At 37.3% G+C, this 14,560-nt stretch overlaps 1 protein-coding gene across 1 annotated transcript in view; it reads right to left on the reverse strand.

Moving 5' to 3' along the window:
• Nucleotides 1–14,560, reverse strand: part of KCMF1 (potassium channel modulatory factor 1) — a 73,475-nt gene that overhangs the window by 18,373 nt on the left and 40,542 nt on the right. Inside the window, exons 2-3 of the mRNA XM_036333982.1 lie at nucleotides 11,837–12,004; nucleotides 8,070–8,209 (exon numbers count right to left, since the gene is read on the reverse strand). Coding sequence (XP_036189875.1) covers nucleotides 8,070–8,209; nucleotides 11,837–12,004 — 308 coding nt within the window. The remainder of the gene's footprint in view (nucleotides 1–8,069; nucleotides 8,210–11,836; nucleotides 12,005–14,560) is intronic.

Below are 14,560 nucleotides of genomic sequence, written 5' to 3' on the forward strand. Positions count from 1 at the left end.
AGAACACTATTCAACTCGATAGTATTCTAATTTTCTGTTGTTGCAGTGGAACACTGAAATTTACTTATGATTAAATATGAATTAATTCATATAAAGTTTTGTTTTTTTCCTCAGTTCCATTTTCCCCATATAATGCTGAGGTTGGATCTGTCACCTGCTTTTAGAGAGTTCACATTTAGAAATTCAGTGGTCTTTGTTATATACAAAAGTTTTTAATTTTCCTTACATGTTATGCTTGATTTAAAAGTCCTAAGTAATTAAGATTTGCTTTTAAACATGTTTTGTGGACAGAAACATAAATTATATGTGTATGTTGATGTTCTGGGATTCATAAACCTTGAAGTAACATATTTAGCCACAATAAAAAATAACTCTAGCCCGGCCACATGGCTTAGTGGTTGAGTGTTGACCTGTGAACCAGGAAGCTATGGTTCAATGATTCCCGGTCAGGGAACATGCCTGGTTGTGGGCTCGATCCCTAGTATGGGGCATGCAGAAGACAGCCAATCTATGATCCTCTCTCATCACTGATGTTTCTTTCTCTCTCTCTCTCCCCCTCCCCACCCTATCTCTAAAATCAATTAAAAATATTTTTAAAAATAAATAACTCCAAAAGAGCCGGAGCTTGACTTCCCACAATTCTCTAGTTGTGAGCACCGTGCTCTCCTAGAAGAAAACCCCAATGTAAGGCTTTCCTCTTCTGTCTTCCCTGGGGTAAGCTGGGTATTCTATCTGTGGACTTAAGAAAGGGAAATGGGAACCGCTTATTGCTTAATGGTGTCAATTAGAACAGCATGTGGCAGGGGAACAGGAATGGGGGCAGTGCCCAAGGGCCAGCAACAATTTTAGTGAAGAACCAGAGATGAGCTCCCCCTAAGCTGGTGGCGCTATGCTGTTTACACGGTCGTTAGAAATCAGAGCCTGGTGAGGACAGAGGGTGCATGCTCCTCTCCTCCAGGGAGCTTGTTCAGTGAGGTGGCGTGCAGTAGGGCTTCTTAGAAAGAATGACTTCACTTTGAATACAAGATTGGCATCTGAAAATAATTTTCCTAACCAGTTTATTTTTTTATTTTTAAATGCGAGGGGCACAGTGGGGAAAGGGGTGGTAAGAGGAGGGAAGGCTCGAAAGTACATAAAGAACTCTGTGCTACCTTATAATTGGCCAACAACTGCCAGAGAGCTTCCTTCTTTACTTTATCCTACCTTCCCGACAAATCTTCCTGCAGGCCCTGCAAACATTCTATGTACCAACTTGAAATTAACTATCTGGACATGGAACTATACAAACCAGTATTTCATAGGAGAAAGAAGAAACCAGGCCAGTGGCCAAAGAAAAAGGAATTCAAAATGAATGTCTCTACCACCTACTGCTCTCTCCATAGCACTTCCTTTCACTTCACGTGCTCTTCCCATTCTGAAAACTGCCTGTTCACCTTCCCCTGCAGGATTTCAATTCAACAAGAGGAAAGTAGGAGTAATGAAAACCCTACCCAGAGATAACAACATACTTTCAGTAGTTGGTACAGACACCTTTCTGAAAGAGCTACTATTTCCTCATTTTCAGGATAATCTCAGTGATTCCCCTTTTGATTTTCATAGTATCTTAAGAAACTGATTTATTTTTTTTTAAAAAATATATTTTATTGATTTTTTACAGAGAGGAAGGGAGAGGGATAGAGAGCCAGAAACACTGATGAGAGAGAAACATCGATCAGCTGCCTCCTGCACACCTCCCACTGGGGATGTGCCCACAACCAAGGTACATGCCCTTGACCGGACTCGAACCCGGGACCCTTGAGTCCGCAAGCCGACGATCTATCCACTGAGCCAAACCGGTTCTGGCGGAAACTGATTTCTTATAGAAGCATCTCTACAAGTATCACGACACAAATACATAGGATTATCCCAGAACAAATCTGAACTATTCAAAGCGCCTCTTATCATTTCCTTCTCTGCTATCAACTAAGCAATCTGCTGGTATACTAATGGCTATCACCCTTAAAATCCAAAGTACAACTATCTGATTTTAAATAAGTAAATGGGCTCAAAATAACTACTATTAAAAAACTATGCAAAGATAGCCAAATTCTAAAGATAGAAAAAAGTGAGCTATAAAATAGAGAGTGTTTTGAGTGTAAAGTAATGAAAAGGCCTGGCCGGTGTGGCTCACTGGTTGAGTGTTGACCTCTGAACCAGGAGGTCCAGCTCAATCACCAGTTGGGGGTGGTGCAGGAGGCAGCCGATTAATGATTCTCTCTCATCATCGATGTTTCTTTCTCTCCCTCTTCCTTCCTCTCTGAAATCAGTAATAATATATTTTTTAAAAAAGTAATGAAAAGCACAAATAGTAAAGGCAACACATCCTGATGATCTACAATCTTTCTAGCTGAATACGTACAGTTTAGTGGCAATATGATTGCCTGTCGCAACTGTATTTTTTAAATCCTGTTTCTCCATATTATTAAATAAAGTACCTTTGTTCACAGAAGAGCAGACAGCATCCAACTGCATTCTTTGATTAAAAAAAAATATAAGCAATAACAATCAAAGCCTATTTTTTTTTCTTTTAATGTGTCTTTGGTTTTAAATGTTACCTTTCCTGATAACCTGATTATATGGGTAAATAGGTAATTATAATATTTAGAAAAATTGTGGTTCACTCCACTATAATTGCACCTAATAAGGAAACATATGTGTTGAGAAAATAGATCAAATGCATCTAATTGTTTATAAACAAAATGTCATAACGATGATGATAATTTCTATTCTGTCCCCATGGCTCCTTTTACTTGACACTCAAACAACTGTTTAAATATTAAACACATGTGCCCTGGCCGGGTCAATACGCCAAGGTTGTGGGTTCGATCACCAGCCAAGGCACATATAAGAACCAGTTAATGCATAAATAAGTAGAACAAATCAATGTTTCTCTCTCTCAAATCAATAAAAAAATTAAACACATTATCTGCTAAAACTGATTACTATAAATCATTAAAAAATATTTGTATGTCCTTTTATGCCAATGTTTTTCTCCATAAAATTTATCATTCAAAATAAAATTGTCTCAATTCAGATTGTGGAAAACTTCAAAATAATTGTTCTCCTTGATTTTTATTTCTTATCAAATTACTATAATTGGAACAAAAGACTACCATGCTATTTAAAAATTACACTTAATTTGTTAAAAACACATCTTGGTCTTCATTAAAAAGGGGGGAATGTATCACTAACATATATGAAGCACCTGTAAAAGTAGGAGCCACCCCTCCTCTCACCCTTTTCTGGAGAGTAATGAAAACAAAGAGCAAATAAATTAAATAAAAAATAGAAAGCAAGAGTTCCCAGTAGTGAACTATTAGAAGACTGTTATTAATTATGGACAAAATAATATAACACAGACTTCTAGAAGTGAGAAAAAAATGTTGGTAAACCAAAACGTGCTTTTACTTTATAAGCATAATGTTCTTCACATAAATTGCAAGAGATTTAATAAACAAAGAATTGAAAGAAGATTAATTACACATAATTAAAGGTAAAGGCACGTTCCATTTAAAAACAAAAAAATCTGAAGGCTTTCTAATTAGCTAAAGGACAAATCAGCTCAAATCCAAGATCTAAGAAAAATTGTAGGAGTCACTCTTAATGTCCTTTATGCTTAAACAAAAGTTTTCCCACCATGTTTCTTTCACAACCCAAACTAAATCCCTCCTATCTGCAATCCAGTTTGACCTCTATTGTTCACTTCTACTACCAGGTTGATGGATTTCGATAATTACATACAGTGCTACTTCCTTCAATTCTTTCCACAATCAAAATCCAGTTAGTTGTCCCGATCTACCAAATCTCATAACTATGAGGGTTTTTAAGAACTTGTACTTAATTTCAAAATCCCATTGTTTATATTTGGTATTTATATAAAGACTCCTGAGACTATACCCAATCTGCTTTTTAAATTTTTAACTGGTAATCACCTTCACTATGCATTCTATGTCAGATGTCATACTATCAAAATCAAAAACCTCTTGAGTAATCTTACAATAATCCTAAGAAGAAAGGAAAATATTCAAGTTGGGTCTTAGAGTCCCTCGCTGAAAAGGGAAACAGAGAAATAAGACAAGGACAACAAAGTTGTTTTCAAAATTAACCTTCAGTAGGCTTTCTTACTAGCTATGTCAGGTACCAGTAAATTCTTACTAATGCTGACAGCAATATCTGTAGTATATCCTCTTGCCCCTAGGTGTTCCAAATGGTTTTAAATGGTTAGAGGAATGAGATCCTTAAATCCTGTAGATAGGTACAAAGTGATGGTCTACAGACTCTAGAGGACGTAGGCGGGAAACCCAGGGACAAAGCAAAGTAACAAATTGAGCATTTACAAACAAAAATGTAAATAAGAACAGAAAAGGAGATAAGAGTCACCAAAATGACATGAGTCATTCAAACTCCAGAACTCAAAATGTCTGATTAACCCTGACTTTGCCAAATATTGGAGGTGGGGTGAGAGGGGACCCATAGTAATACCACCTGGACATTTATTTATTTATTTATTTAAATATATTTTTATTGGTGTTAGAGAGAAAGGAAGAGAGAGAGAAACATCAATGATGAGAGAGACAGAAACATCACTGATCGGCTGCCTTCTGCAGGCCCCTTACTGGGGATCAAGCCCATAATCCAGGCATGTGCCCTTGACTGGAATCGAACCCGGGACCCTTCAGTCTGCAGACCAACACTCTATCCACTGAGCCAAACTGGCCAATGCGTAGTATCACCTGGACACTTACATATAACTAACATATTAAAGCTGATAATATGCTTCACATATATACAGAAAGGCATTCAAAATACTTAACAACTGCCCTAGCTGGTTTGGCTTAGTGGATAGAGCGTCAGACTGTGGACTAAAGGGTCCTGGGTTCGATTCTGGTCAAGGGCTCAAGCCTGGGTTTTGGGCTCAATCCCCAGAAGGGGGTGTGAAGAAGGCAGCCAATTAATGGTTCTCTCTCATTATTGATGTTTCTCTCTCTCTCCCTTCCTCTCTCTGAAATCAATAATGTGTGTGTGTGTGTGTGTATACACACACACACACACACACACACACACACACACACACACACAAATAAAGATTTAACTGGTGTGGCATAGGCACCAGTCCTTCAGAATGGACGCTAGTCAGTAAGTTGTTACGCAGTGTAGCTGCTCAATGCCAGCCTGGACCTAGGAAATGACCCACATGTCTCAAAGAAGATCCTTGCACCTTCATTTCCAAGATTCATGTCTGCTTATCATTTTAAAAATATATATTTTTAATCCTCACCCAATGATAAATATTTTTTCCATAGATTTTTTAAAGAGAGTGGAAAGGAGGGAAGGAGAAGAGAGGAAGAGGGGGAGGAGACGGGGGAGAGGGAGAGAGAGAGAGAAAGATCGATTGGTTGTCTCCTGTATATGCCCCAGTTGGGGCTGGGGATCAAACCTGCAACCCAAGTAAGTGCCCTTGGCCAGGAATCAAACCCACGACCCTTTGGTGCATGGACCAATGCTCTAACCACAGAGTCACACCAGCAAGGGCTAAAATATATTTATATTTTAGAGAGAGAAGAGAGAGAGAGAGAGAGAAGCACTGATATGAGAAAGAAACATAGATTGGCTGCCTCCTGCACACCCCCCACCAGAGATTGAGCTCACAACCTGGGCATGTGTCCTGACTGGAATCGAACTGGAAGCCTTTTGGTGCAGGGGACGATGGGCAACCAAATAAGCCACACCAGCAGGGCTGCTTACCACTTTCCACTTTCAAATGTCTGGGTTTGTTATGCGTGGGAATAGAGGTAGATGCAGCCAGTGCTCATGCAGACTAAGAGCTGATAAGAAGGGGGGGGGGGGGGGGGGTAAATCCTTAAAATATTCCACAAATCTCAATATGAAAAACAGGATAGACCCTACCTGGAGCTGTGTTCCAAACATGTGGAACTTAATGAAGGCATGTAACTGGACACATTATGTGAGCCAGGCCACAAGACCATTGGTACATGGTCAATAATTAACTTTCAAACTGTATCCGGTATAGAGGAGTATAAAATTGTATTTACTTTCAGGAACTAACTCTTATTTTATTTTTTTAAATATATTTTTATTGATTTCAGAGAGGAAGGGAGAGGAAGGAAGAGACAGAAACATCAATGATGAGAGGGAATCATTGACTGGCTGCCTTCTGCACGTTGGACCAAACCCACAACCCAGGCATGTGCCCTTGACTGGAATCGAACCCTTCAGTCTGCAGGCCAACACTCTATCCACGGAGCCAAACCAGCGAGGGCTAACTCTTATTTTAAACAAATGAGTAATTAGCTTTTCCTTTATAGACAGGACTTAAATTTCCACCGTATTCTCCAATTTTGGATATGAAAAACTGAGCACCCCATCTGTGGGGTGGTGAGAGTGTATCAGGGCCTGTGGGCTATACTGATTTTAAGAATGCCTAGTTTATAATAAGGGAAATCTCTCCATAACTATATCTAGGTAAATAAAGGACCACACTTGACAGAAATTAAATCTAGGAGAACTTATTTCAAGTTTTCCACAGCAACCAGAATGAAGATGCAACCCAGTCACCATTCTTCACCCTGGTGTCTGGGACTGTACAAAAGGAAGCAAAGTCACCTTGACAGAATAAAAAGAATGAATTAAGAACAGTAGTGAAATGTGACAACTGTGTTCTCAGGCTTCCCAACATGCAAAATAAGAGCATTTCTGAGTCATCAGATAGTAAAAGTGGGCTTGAAGACCACCAACTGTTTGAATGATAAAACTTTAACAACTTTGGGCATCAAACCAGCAATGTAAATGGGAATGAAAGTGAACCTGTATTGTTCACAGCTATAACAGCAGAGCTGTAGTGGAGATAGAGGACATTGGTTAAGTAGAGACTCTGTAACCCAGAGGGACTCTGGGTGAGTCCAAACACCTGCCTCTGCCCCTTACTAGCTGCATGTCCTTGGACACTTCTTTATTTCTCTTCAGTTTTAGTTAACTTGTTTTGAGTGCATTTAGGGGGTTATTAGCTGATGCAGTGTACAACTGCTTGTGCCAAAATCCTCCAAATCACATACCTACAGTTCCATCTCTCACTTCTTTATTATTACCAACAGTAAAGGGGGGAAGAGGACTCTTCTGGGTGCACTTTATTATCTCTTGAAGTTGGATATATGCTGAATCACATCAAGTAAAATACCTAAAAAGCTTTCGAGGCAAGACTTGCTTTGTGTATTATTCTGGGTCTCTGGCTTTTAGGTACTGGAAAAGATCAGAGTGCAAGGAACTTCTAGGGACCTCAGAGCTTTGTGGTATGAAGCAAGAGATTTAATCGGAAGAAAACCAAGTACAATAAAGTCAGTGAGATGTGATAATGGATTACTACTCAATACATGACCAAAGATTTTTAAATTTTCTTGTGAAGATTTCCTTACAGAAGAAAAATGAGACAGGTAGCAAGAATACTATAAAAAGAGCTGTGTGGCAGGTTGACATGCTTTTAATTTTTTCACAATGCATTTATTTCCTGAAGGCTCCTAAATTTGGTGAAAAATCTACACTTTGCTTCCAGCAAATGTGAATGAAGAGTGTGGACAAATGAGGGGCATTATTCTGAACATATGCTGCTTCCTAAGCTGTATAAAATTTGCTATTAAAATATAATTTTAGCCCTCACTGGTTTGGCTCAGTGGGTAGAGTGTCGGCCTGTGGACTGAAGGATCCTGGGTTTGATTCCTGGTCAGGGCACATGCCCGGGTTGTGGGCTCGATCCCCAGTAGGGGGCGTGTGCAGGAGGCAGCTGATCAATGATTCGCTCTCATCACTGATGTTTCTATCTCTCTCCCTCCCTCTTCCTCTGAAATCAATAAAAATATATTTTAAAAAAAGACAACTTTAAAAAAATATACATATATATAATTTTAATAATTACTATGCAATCTTAGGAGAAGGTACATGATAGTGACCTAGCTTTATTTATATTAGAAATAACTTACTTAACCCCATCATTTTAGACACGAGGCTGTTCTACTTACCACTTCTGTTGATGTTTCTGCGTGTTCAGACGTAACATGTTCTTGAAGAGATGTCTCCGTATAGCCCATTTTTCCACAATAGGGACAAGTAAAAGACTGTGGCTGTTCTACAGAGAAAGCTTCCCCACCATAGTACAAATCTGAAAAATAAAGTGGAATTGCACTGAGAAAGAATTATTAGTTTTTTTTAAAATATAAGAACGCAATCATATGGTACAAAAGTTTTTTGTTTTTTTTGAAGTGTGCCTTAAAAAAAATGGCAATCAACTGAATGTGAAAAAGCATTTGCAATGATATTAACAAAAAAAAAAAAAGAAAAAAAAAAGGTGTGCCTAAAATCTTCACCAATAAATTCACTGTCAATGTGTGCTTAGGTGCTTCCCTGTTTATATTTGCAATATCCCAATATCCTTATTCTCTCAAGGATTCCATGACAGCCCTCCAATTCCTTCTCCATATAGATAGTACAGGCATAAGACAAAAATAAAGCAAAGAGCTTTTCAATCCCTTCATTAATGTTAAAACATCTCTCATTTCACATCTGGTTCTAATTTTATTTTAAATTTTAATTACTGAGACAGAAAAAGAGAGAGAGAGAGAGAGAGAGAGAGAAGTAGGTTTGTTGTTCCACTTATCTATGTATCTATTGGTTGATTCTTGTAAGTGCCCTGGGATCAGGGATCAAACTCACAACCTTGGCATATCAGGATGACATGATAACCAACTGAGCTACCTGGCCAGGATTTGGTTCTAATTTTATTGCAATTACTTCTTTTCTGTATATACTGTGGCAGTACCAATGTCACCACAAAGAAATCATCAGGGTGTATTATATACAAGAACACAAATGCTCAGAGGAAAGGAGCAAATGACCATGATCAATATGCCAACTCCCAGAGGCAGTTTCATCATATACCATTCTTACAAGCAGGAAGGATCCTCAGCATTCAGTTCTTGTAATGCTAACTTGGACACTATCGTAACATACTCTGCTCAACTCAGTTAGTGAAGAACCAACCACTCAGTGAGAATCTGTGGGAATAATCTGTTTGCCTCATTAATACATCTCAAGGAATAAGTCTATTTTCCTCCATAAGCAGTACACAAAATGTAATTGAAAGTATATTTAATAGGTTATGCCACTTCATTACAAAGAACTATCTCATTTTTTAACATGAAACAAATGCCTAATTTAAGAGGACAGGACCATTTTTGTGAGACTAGAAAATGGAAGGAAGTGTTCACTACATGATTAATTTGTTAATCATTAATTTTTAGGGAGATTTAGACTATCTTAAAAGGATGTATCCACTACATATACACTGACCATTTATTATGTGCATAAGACTTGTCAGGTAAATATGGGATAGTGAGAATAAATCTATAAAAGACTTCCTCACCTGTTAAAGGGCATCTACAAAAAAGGCACAGCTAACATCAGACTGGTGAAAGACTGGATATCCCTTCCCATACCCGCCCCGCCTCCAACCAAGACCAGAAACGATAAGAATGGTCCACTCTTGCCATTTCTATTTAATACTTTACTAAAAATCTAGGCAAGAAAGTGACATGAAAGCCATCCAGATGGAAAGGAAGAAGTAAAACTACCTCTAACAGCAGATGAATTCCTCCCAAACCCTAAGGAATCCACTATAAAACTATTACAAGTAATAAATGAGTTCAGTAACATCACAGGACACAAGTTCTATATACAAAAACCAAGTGTTGTTCTATATACTTGCAGTAAGAATCCTATATAATAAAAGGCTAATAACCAAATTGTCCCCTCAGGAGTTTGAATGCTTGCTATGACATGCGCTGACCACCAGGGGGCAGCACGGAATGAAGGAAGGCCCCGATGGACCCTGATAGCTGGTTAGATCTAGGGACCCTACCTGTGCACAAATTTCGTGCAATGGGCCTCTAGTGTGTATGTGTGTGTATAAATAAACATTTAAAAATTTCATGTACAATAGCAAAAATAATACTTAGAAATATATTTAATGAAAGCATAAAACTTATTCTTTGATAACTAAGTAAATGGAAAGAGATTCTATGTTCATGGACTGAGAGATTTAATATCATTACTCTCCCAACTGATCTACAGATTCAAAACAATCTCTATGAAAATTCCTGTTGACTTCCTTGCAGAAATTTGACAAACTGATCCAAAACTTACATGGAAACTCAAGGGATCTAGAATACCTAAAATAATCTTTAAGAACAACAAAGGTGACTCACACTTCTTGATTTCAAAGCATACTACAAAGCTAGTTATCAAGACAGCGTGGTACTGGTGTAAAGAAAGACATATAAATCAATGAAATTGCTTGAGAGTCTAGAAATAAACACATTTATGATCAACTTTTTTAACAGCATTATCGAGATTATCTTTGACATGTAAAATTATATATATTAATGGTTACAACTTGATGTTTTGATTATTTATACTATGGAAAGATCACCACAATCAACCTAATTAACATATCCTCCACCTCTACATAGTTACCATTGTGTATGTGTGTGTTTGCTGATACAGAATACAATATTGCTAACTATGGTCATCATGCTATGCATTAGAATTTATTCATCTCTAGAACTTATTCATCTTGCATAACAAAACTTTGTACCCTTTGACCAACATCACTCTATTTCCCCCTATCCCTGCCAACTGATTTTCAACAAGAATGCCAAGACATATTTCATTGGGTAAAGAATTGTCTTTTTAACAAATGATGCTGGGACAACTGAATATCCATATGCCAAAGAATAAAGTTAAACCTCTTTCTCATTCCATTTATAAAAATTAAATCAAAGTGGATCAAAGATCTAAATATAAAAGCTAAAACTACAAAACTTAGAAGAAAACAGTTTTAAATTTTTGTGATCTTGAATTAGGCAATAGGTTTCCTAGCTATGACACCAAAAGCATAATGTAAGGGAAAAAACAACAACAGATAAACTGGACATCAACAAAATTAAAACTTTTGTGCTTCAAAACACATCATCAAGAAAGTGAAGACAACCCATGGAACGGAAGAAAATTTCTACAAACCAAAATTTCTGATAAGGAACTTGTATATAAATAGACAATGAACTATTAAAACTCAATGACAAAAGATATATCCCCCATTTTAAAAATTTGCAAAAGATCTGTATAGACATTTCTCCAAAGTATGTGTGTGTATACACACACACACACACACACACACACACACACACACACACAAATGGCCAATAAGTACAAGAAAAGATGGTCAACACATTAGCCATCAAAGAAATGCAAATTAAAACCACCTGAGACACCCACTAGTCTTTTTTGATTATAATTAAAAAAGACAGATAATAACAAGAGCTGACTATGTAAGAAATTATAGCAATGAAACATTTATAGCTTTCCTTATGGATTGACAATGTCTTCTAATCAATTGTAGGAATAATCTGTTTTCTGATAACTAGAATAAGAGTATGTGTGTATTATTAGCAGAACAGGCAGTTTAACTTTATTCCTTCTTTACTAAAGCACTCTTCTGTATCATATTTTGTCAGTTACATATGTTTCTGAATGGCTTTCATAAACAAGTAAACTATGATTAGGAAAAAGAATTACACAGAATTTATAAAAGATTCATCTTATTTTTAGTAAGTTTGGAGCCTCATGTATGCTGTTGGGGATATATTTCTTGGAACATTTTGCCTTTATTTCTTCACACACATACACATAAAACTCTAAATGATAATCCACTAAAATATTATTAAATACGTACCAAAATCTACCCTTGTTAATATGCACTGCATTGGGTGGTCAGTTGTATGCCTTGTTGTTGTTGCACCACTTTCATAACAAGACGCACAAAGATCGTAATCGTAGCAAATTAAACACTTATATCTGCGACCTCGAAAATTTCCTTTTAAACATGCATCACAGCTGACACCTACAAAAAAAAAAAAAAAAAAAAAAAGATCATTAGCAATTGTAAAAGGCTACTCTCCATTTCACATTTATAAATTGTTAAGGTTCTCATTTAACCCGTATTTCCTTTCCAAAATGACTAGAAACAACATAGGAAAATAATATAGGAATATCCAAAAATATGTTGAATATGTTACTCTGATGTACACTTAATGAAAACAACTTAAAATGTTTAATAAAATGTTACAAAACAAACTCACAGATACAGCAACAGATGGGTGGTTACCAAAAAGGAAGGAGGTGATAGGTGTGTGTGGGTGAAATGGGTAAAGGGGGTCAAATGTATTGTGACAGATGGAAACCAGATTTTTGGTGTTGAGAATGCAATAGTGTAGACAGATACCAAATTATAATGTTGCACACTAAAAATTTACATAATATTATAAACCAATGTTACCTTTAATTAAAAAATTATGCCTTGATGAGCTAGCAAGAGGTTAAAAACCAAGTGAAAGAGGAAAAGGTAACTGGAATCACTAAAAATATCCGAGCATAGATTTTCATAGCATTGTAAGACAAAAAATAGGAAGCCAAGCCCAAGGTCTATTAAGGTGGAGTGTCTAACAGGTAATTTCTCATAAAGCTGAGACCCTAATATAGCAAGTTCTCAAATAATTCTTTTTCATTATAATGCTGATGAGAAAAAGAAAATCAATTCTGTGTCAGGGTCACCACTGTCTCCCCATGTGTGCGTGGCTTTTCTCTGGGGACTCTATTCCCTCCCACCTCCCAAAGATGTACATGTGAGGTAAATTGGCAGTGTCTACACTATCTCATGTGAGTGGCCCTGTGATGAAGTGGGTCCCACCTTGTACCCCGAGCTGCTAGGAGAGATTCCAACCACTGACCAATCTGAACTGGAATCAGTGGGTTGGAAAAGATGATACTACTTGTTTTTATTCATCGTTCTTAAATGTATGTACAACTCAATTTATTTCAATGTTTTAATACCAGAAATATTTTGGGCCTAATTATTTAGAAGTTTGGTGATTTTCCTTTATCAGATATATAACTTAGTAGTTTAACACTTTTTTTTTTGGCTGCGATGTGTTTTTATTTATTCTTTTTTAATGAATGTATTGGGGTATCACTGGTTAATAAAATTACATAGGTTTCAGGTGTATAATTCTATATCATCTGTATATTATTTGTTCACCATATCCCCCTATACCACCTTCTTTCTTCTCCCACCCCCTTTTCCCTCGTAATCACCATACTATTGCCTGCATCTGAGTTTTTTATGTTTTTGCTTAATCCCTTCACCTTATTCACCCAGCTGCACAACACTCCTCCTTCTGATCTCTCAGTCTCTTCTCTGAGTCTGTTTCTATCTTGTTTGTTAGTTTATTTTGTTCACTAGATTCCATATAAAAATGAAACATATGGTACTTGTCTTTCTCTGACTTATTTAAACTTAGCATAATGCTCTCTAGGTCTATCCATGCTGTTGCTAAGGGTAAGATTCCCTTTTTTTTTTTTTACAACTGAGTAGTATTCCATTGTGTCCACAGCTTTTTATCTACTCATCCACTGATGGACACTTGGCTGATTCCAAATCTTGGCTATTGTAAATAATGAAGCAGTGAACATAAGGGTGGGCATTTATTTTTCTGAATTAGTGTTTCAGCTTTCTTTGGATATATTCCCAGGGTGAACCTGCTAGCTCATTATGCAGTTTCATTTTTATTTTTTATAAAACATGTTTTTTATTGATTTTTGAGAGGAAAGGAGGGAGAAAGAAACATGGATGTGAGGGTGAGACATTGCTCAACTGCCTCCTGCGTAATCCCTACTGGGAATCCAGTCAGTAACCTGGACATGTGTTCTGACTGGGAATCAAACCAGCGACCTCTTGGTGCATGGGTGGATGCTCAACCACTGAACCACACTGGCGAGGCTATTTGTTATTTTTTGAGGTAATTCCATAATGCTTTCCACAGTGGCTGTACCAATCTGCATTCCCACCAAAAGTGCACGAGGGTTCCCTTTTCTCTATATCCTCACCAACAATTGTTTGTTGATTTATTTTTTATTTATTTTTGCATTTTTTAATCCTCACCCAAGGATATTTTTCCATTGATTTTTTTTTTTTTTTAGGGTGAGTAGAAAAGAGGGGGGAAAGATAGAAACACTGATGTGAGAGCAACACATCAATTGGTTGCTTCCTACACATGCCCTAACCAGGGCCCAGTCCCAGGAAGAGCCTGCAACCAAAGTATGTGCCCTGGACTGGAATCAAACCTGGGAACCTTTGGTCCACAGACTGACGCTCTATCCACTGAGCCAAACTGGCTAGGGCTGTTTGTTGATTTATCGATGATAGCCATTTTGACAGGTATGAGGTGGTTTTATTTTTTTATTTTTTAAATATATTTTATTGATTTTTCACAGAGAGGAAGGGAGAGAGATAGAGAGTTAGAAACATCGATGAGAGAGAAACATTGATCAGCTGCCTCCTGCACATCTCCTACTGGGGATATGCCCGCAACCCAGGTACATGCCCCTGACCGGAATCGAA

Source organism: Myotis myotis, unplaced genomic scaffold, assembly GCF_014108235.1.
Source record: "Myotis myotis isolate mMyoMyo1 unplaced genomic scaffold, mMyoMyo1.p scaffold_m19_p_14, whole genome shotgun sequence".
In the NCBI taxonomy this organism is placed as follows: domain Eukaryota; kingdom Metazoa; phylum Chordata; class Mammalia; order Chiroptera; family Vespertilionidae; genus Myotis; species Myotis myotis.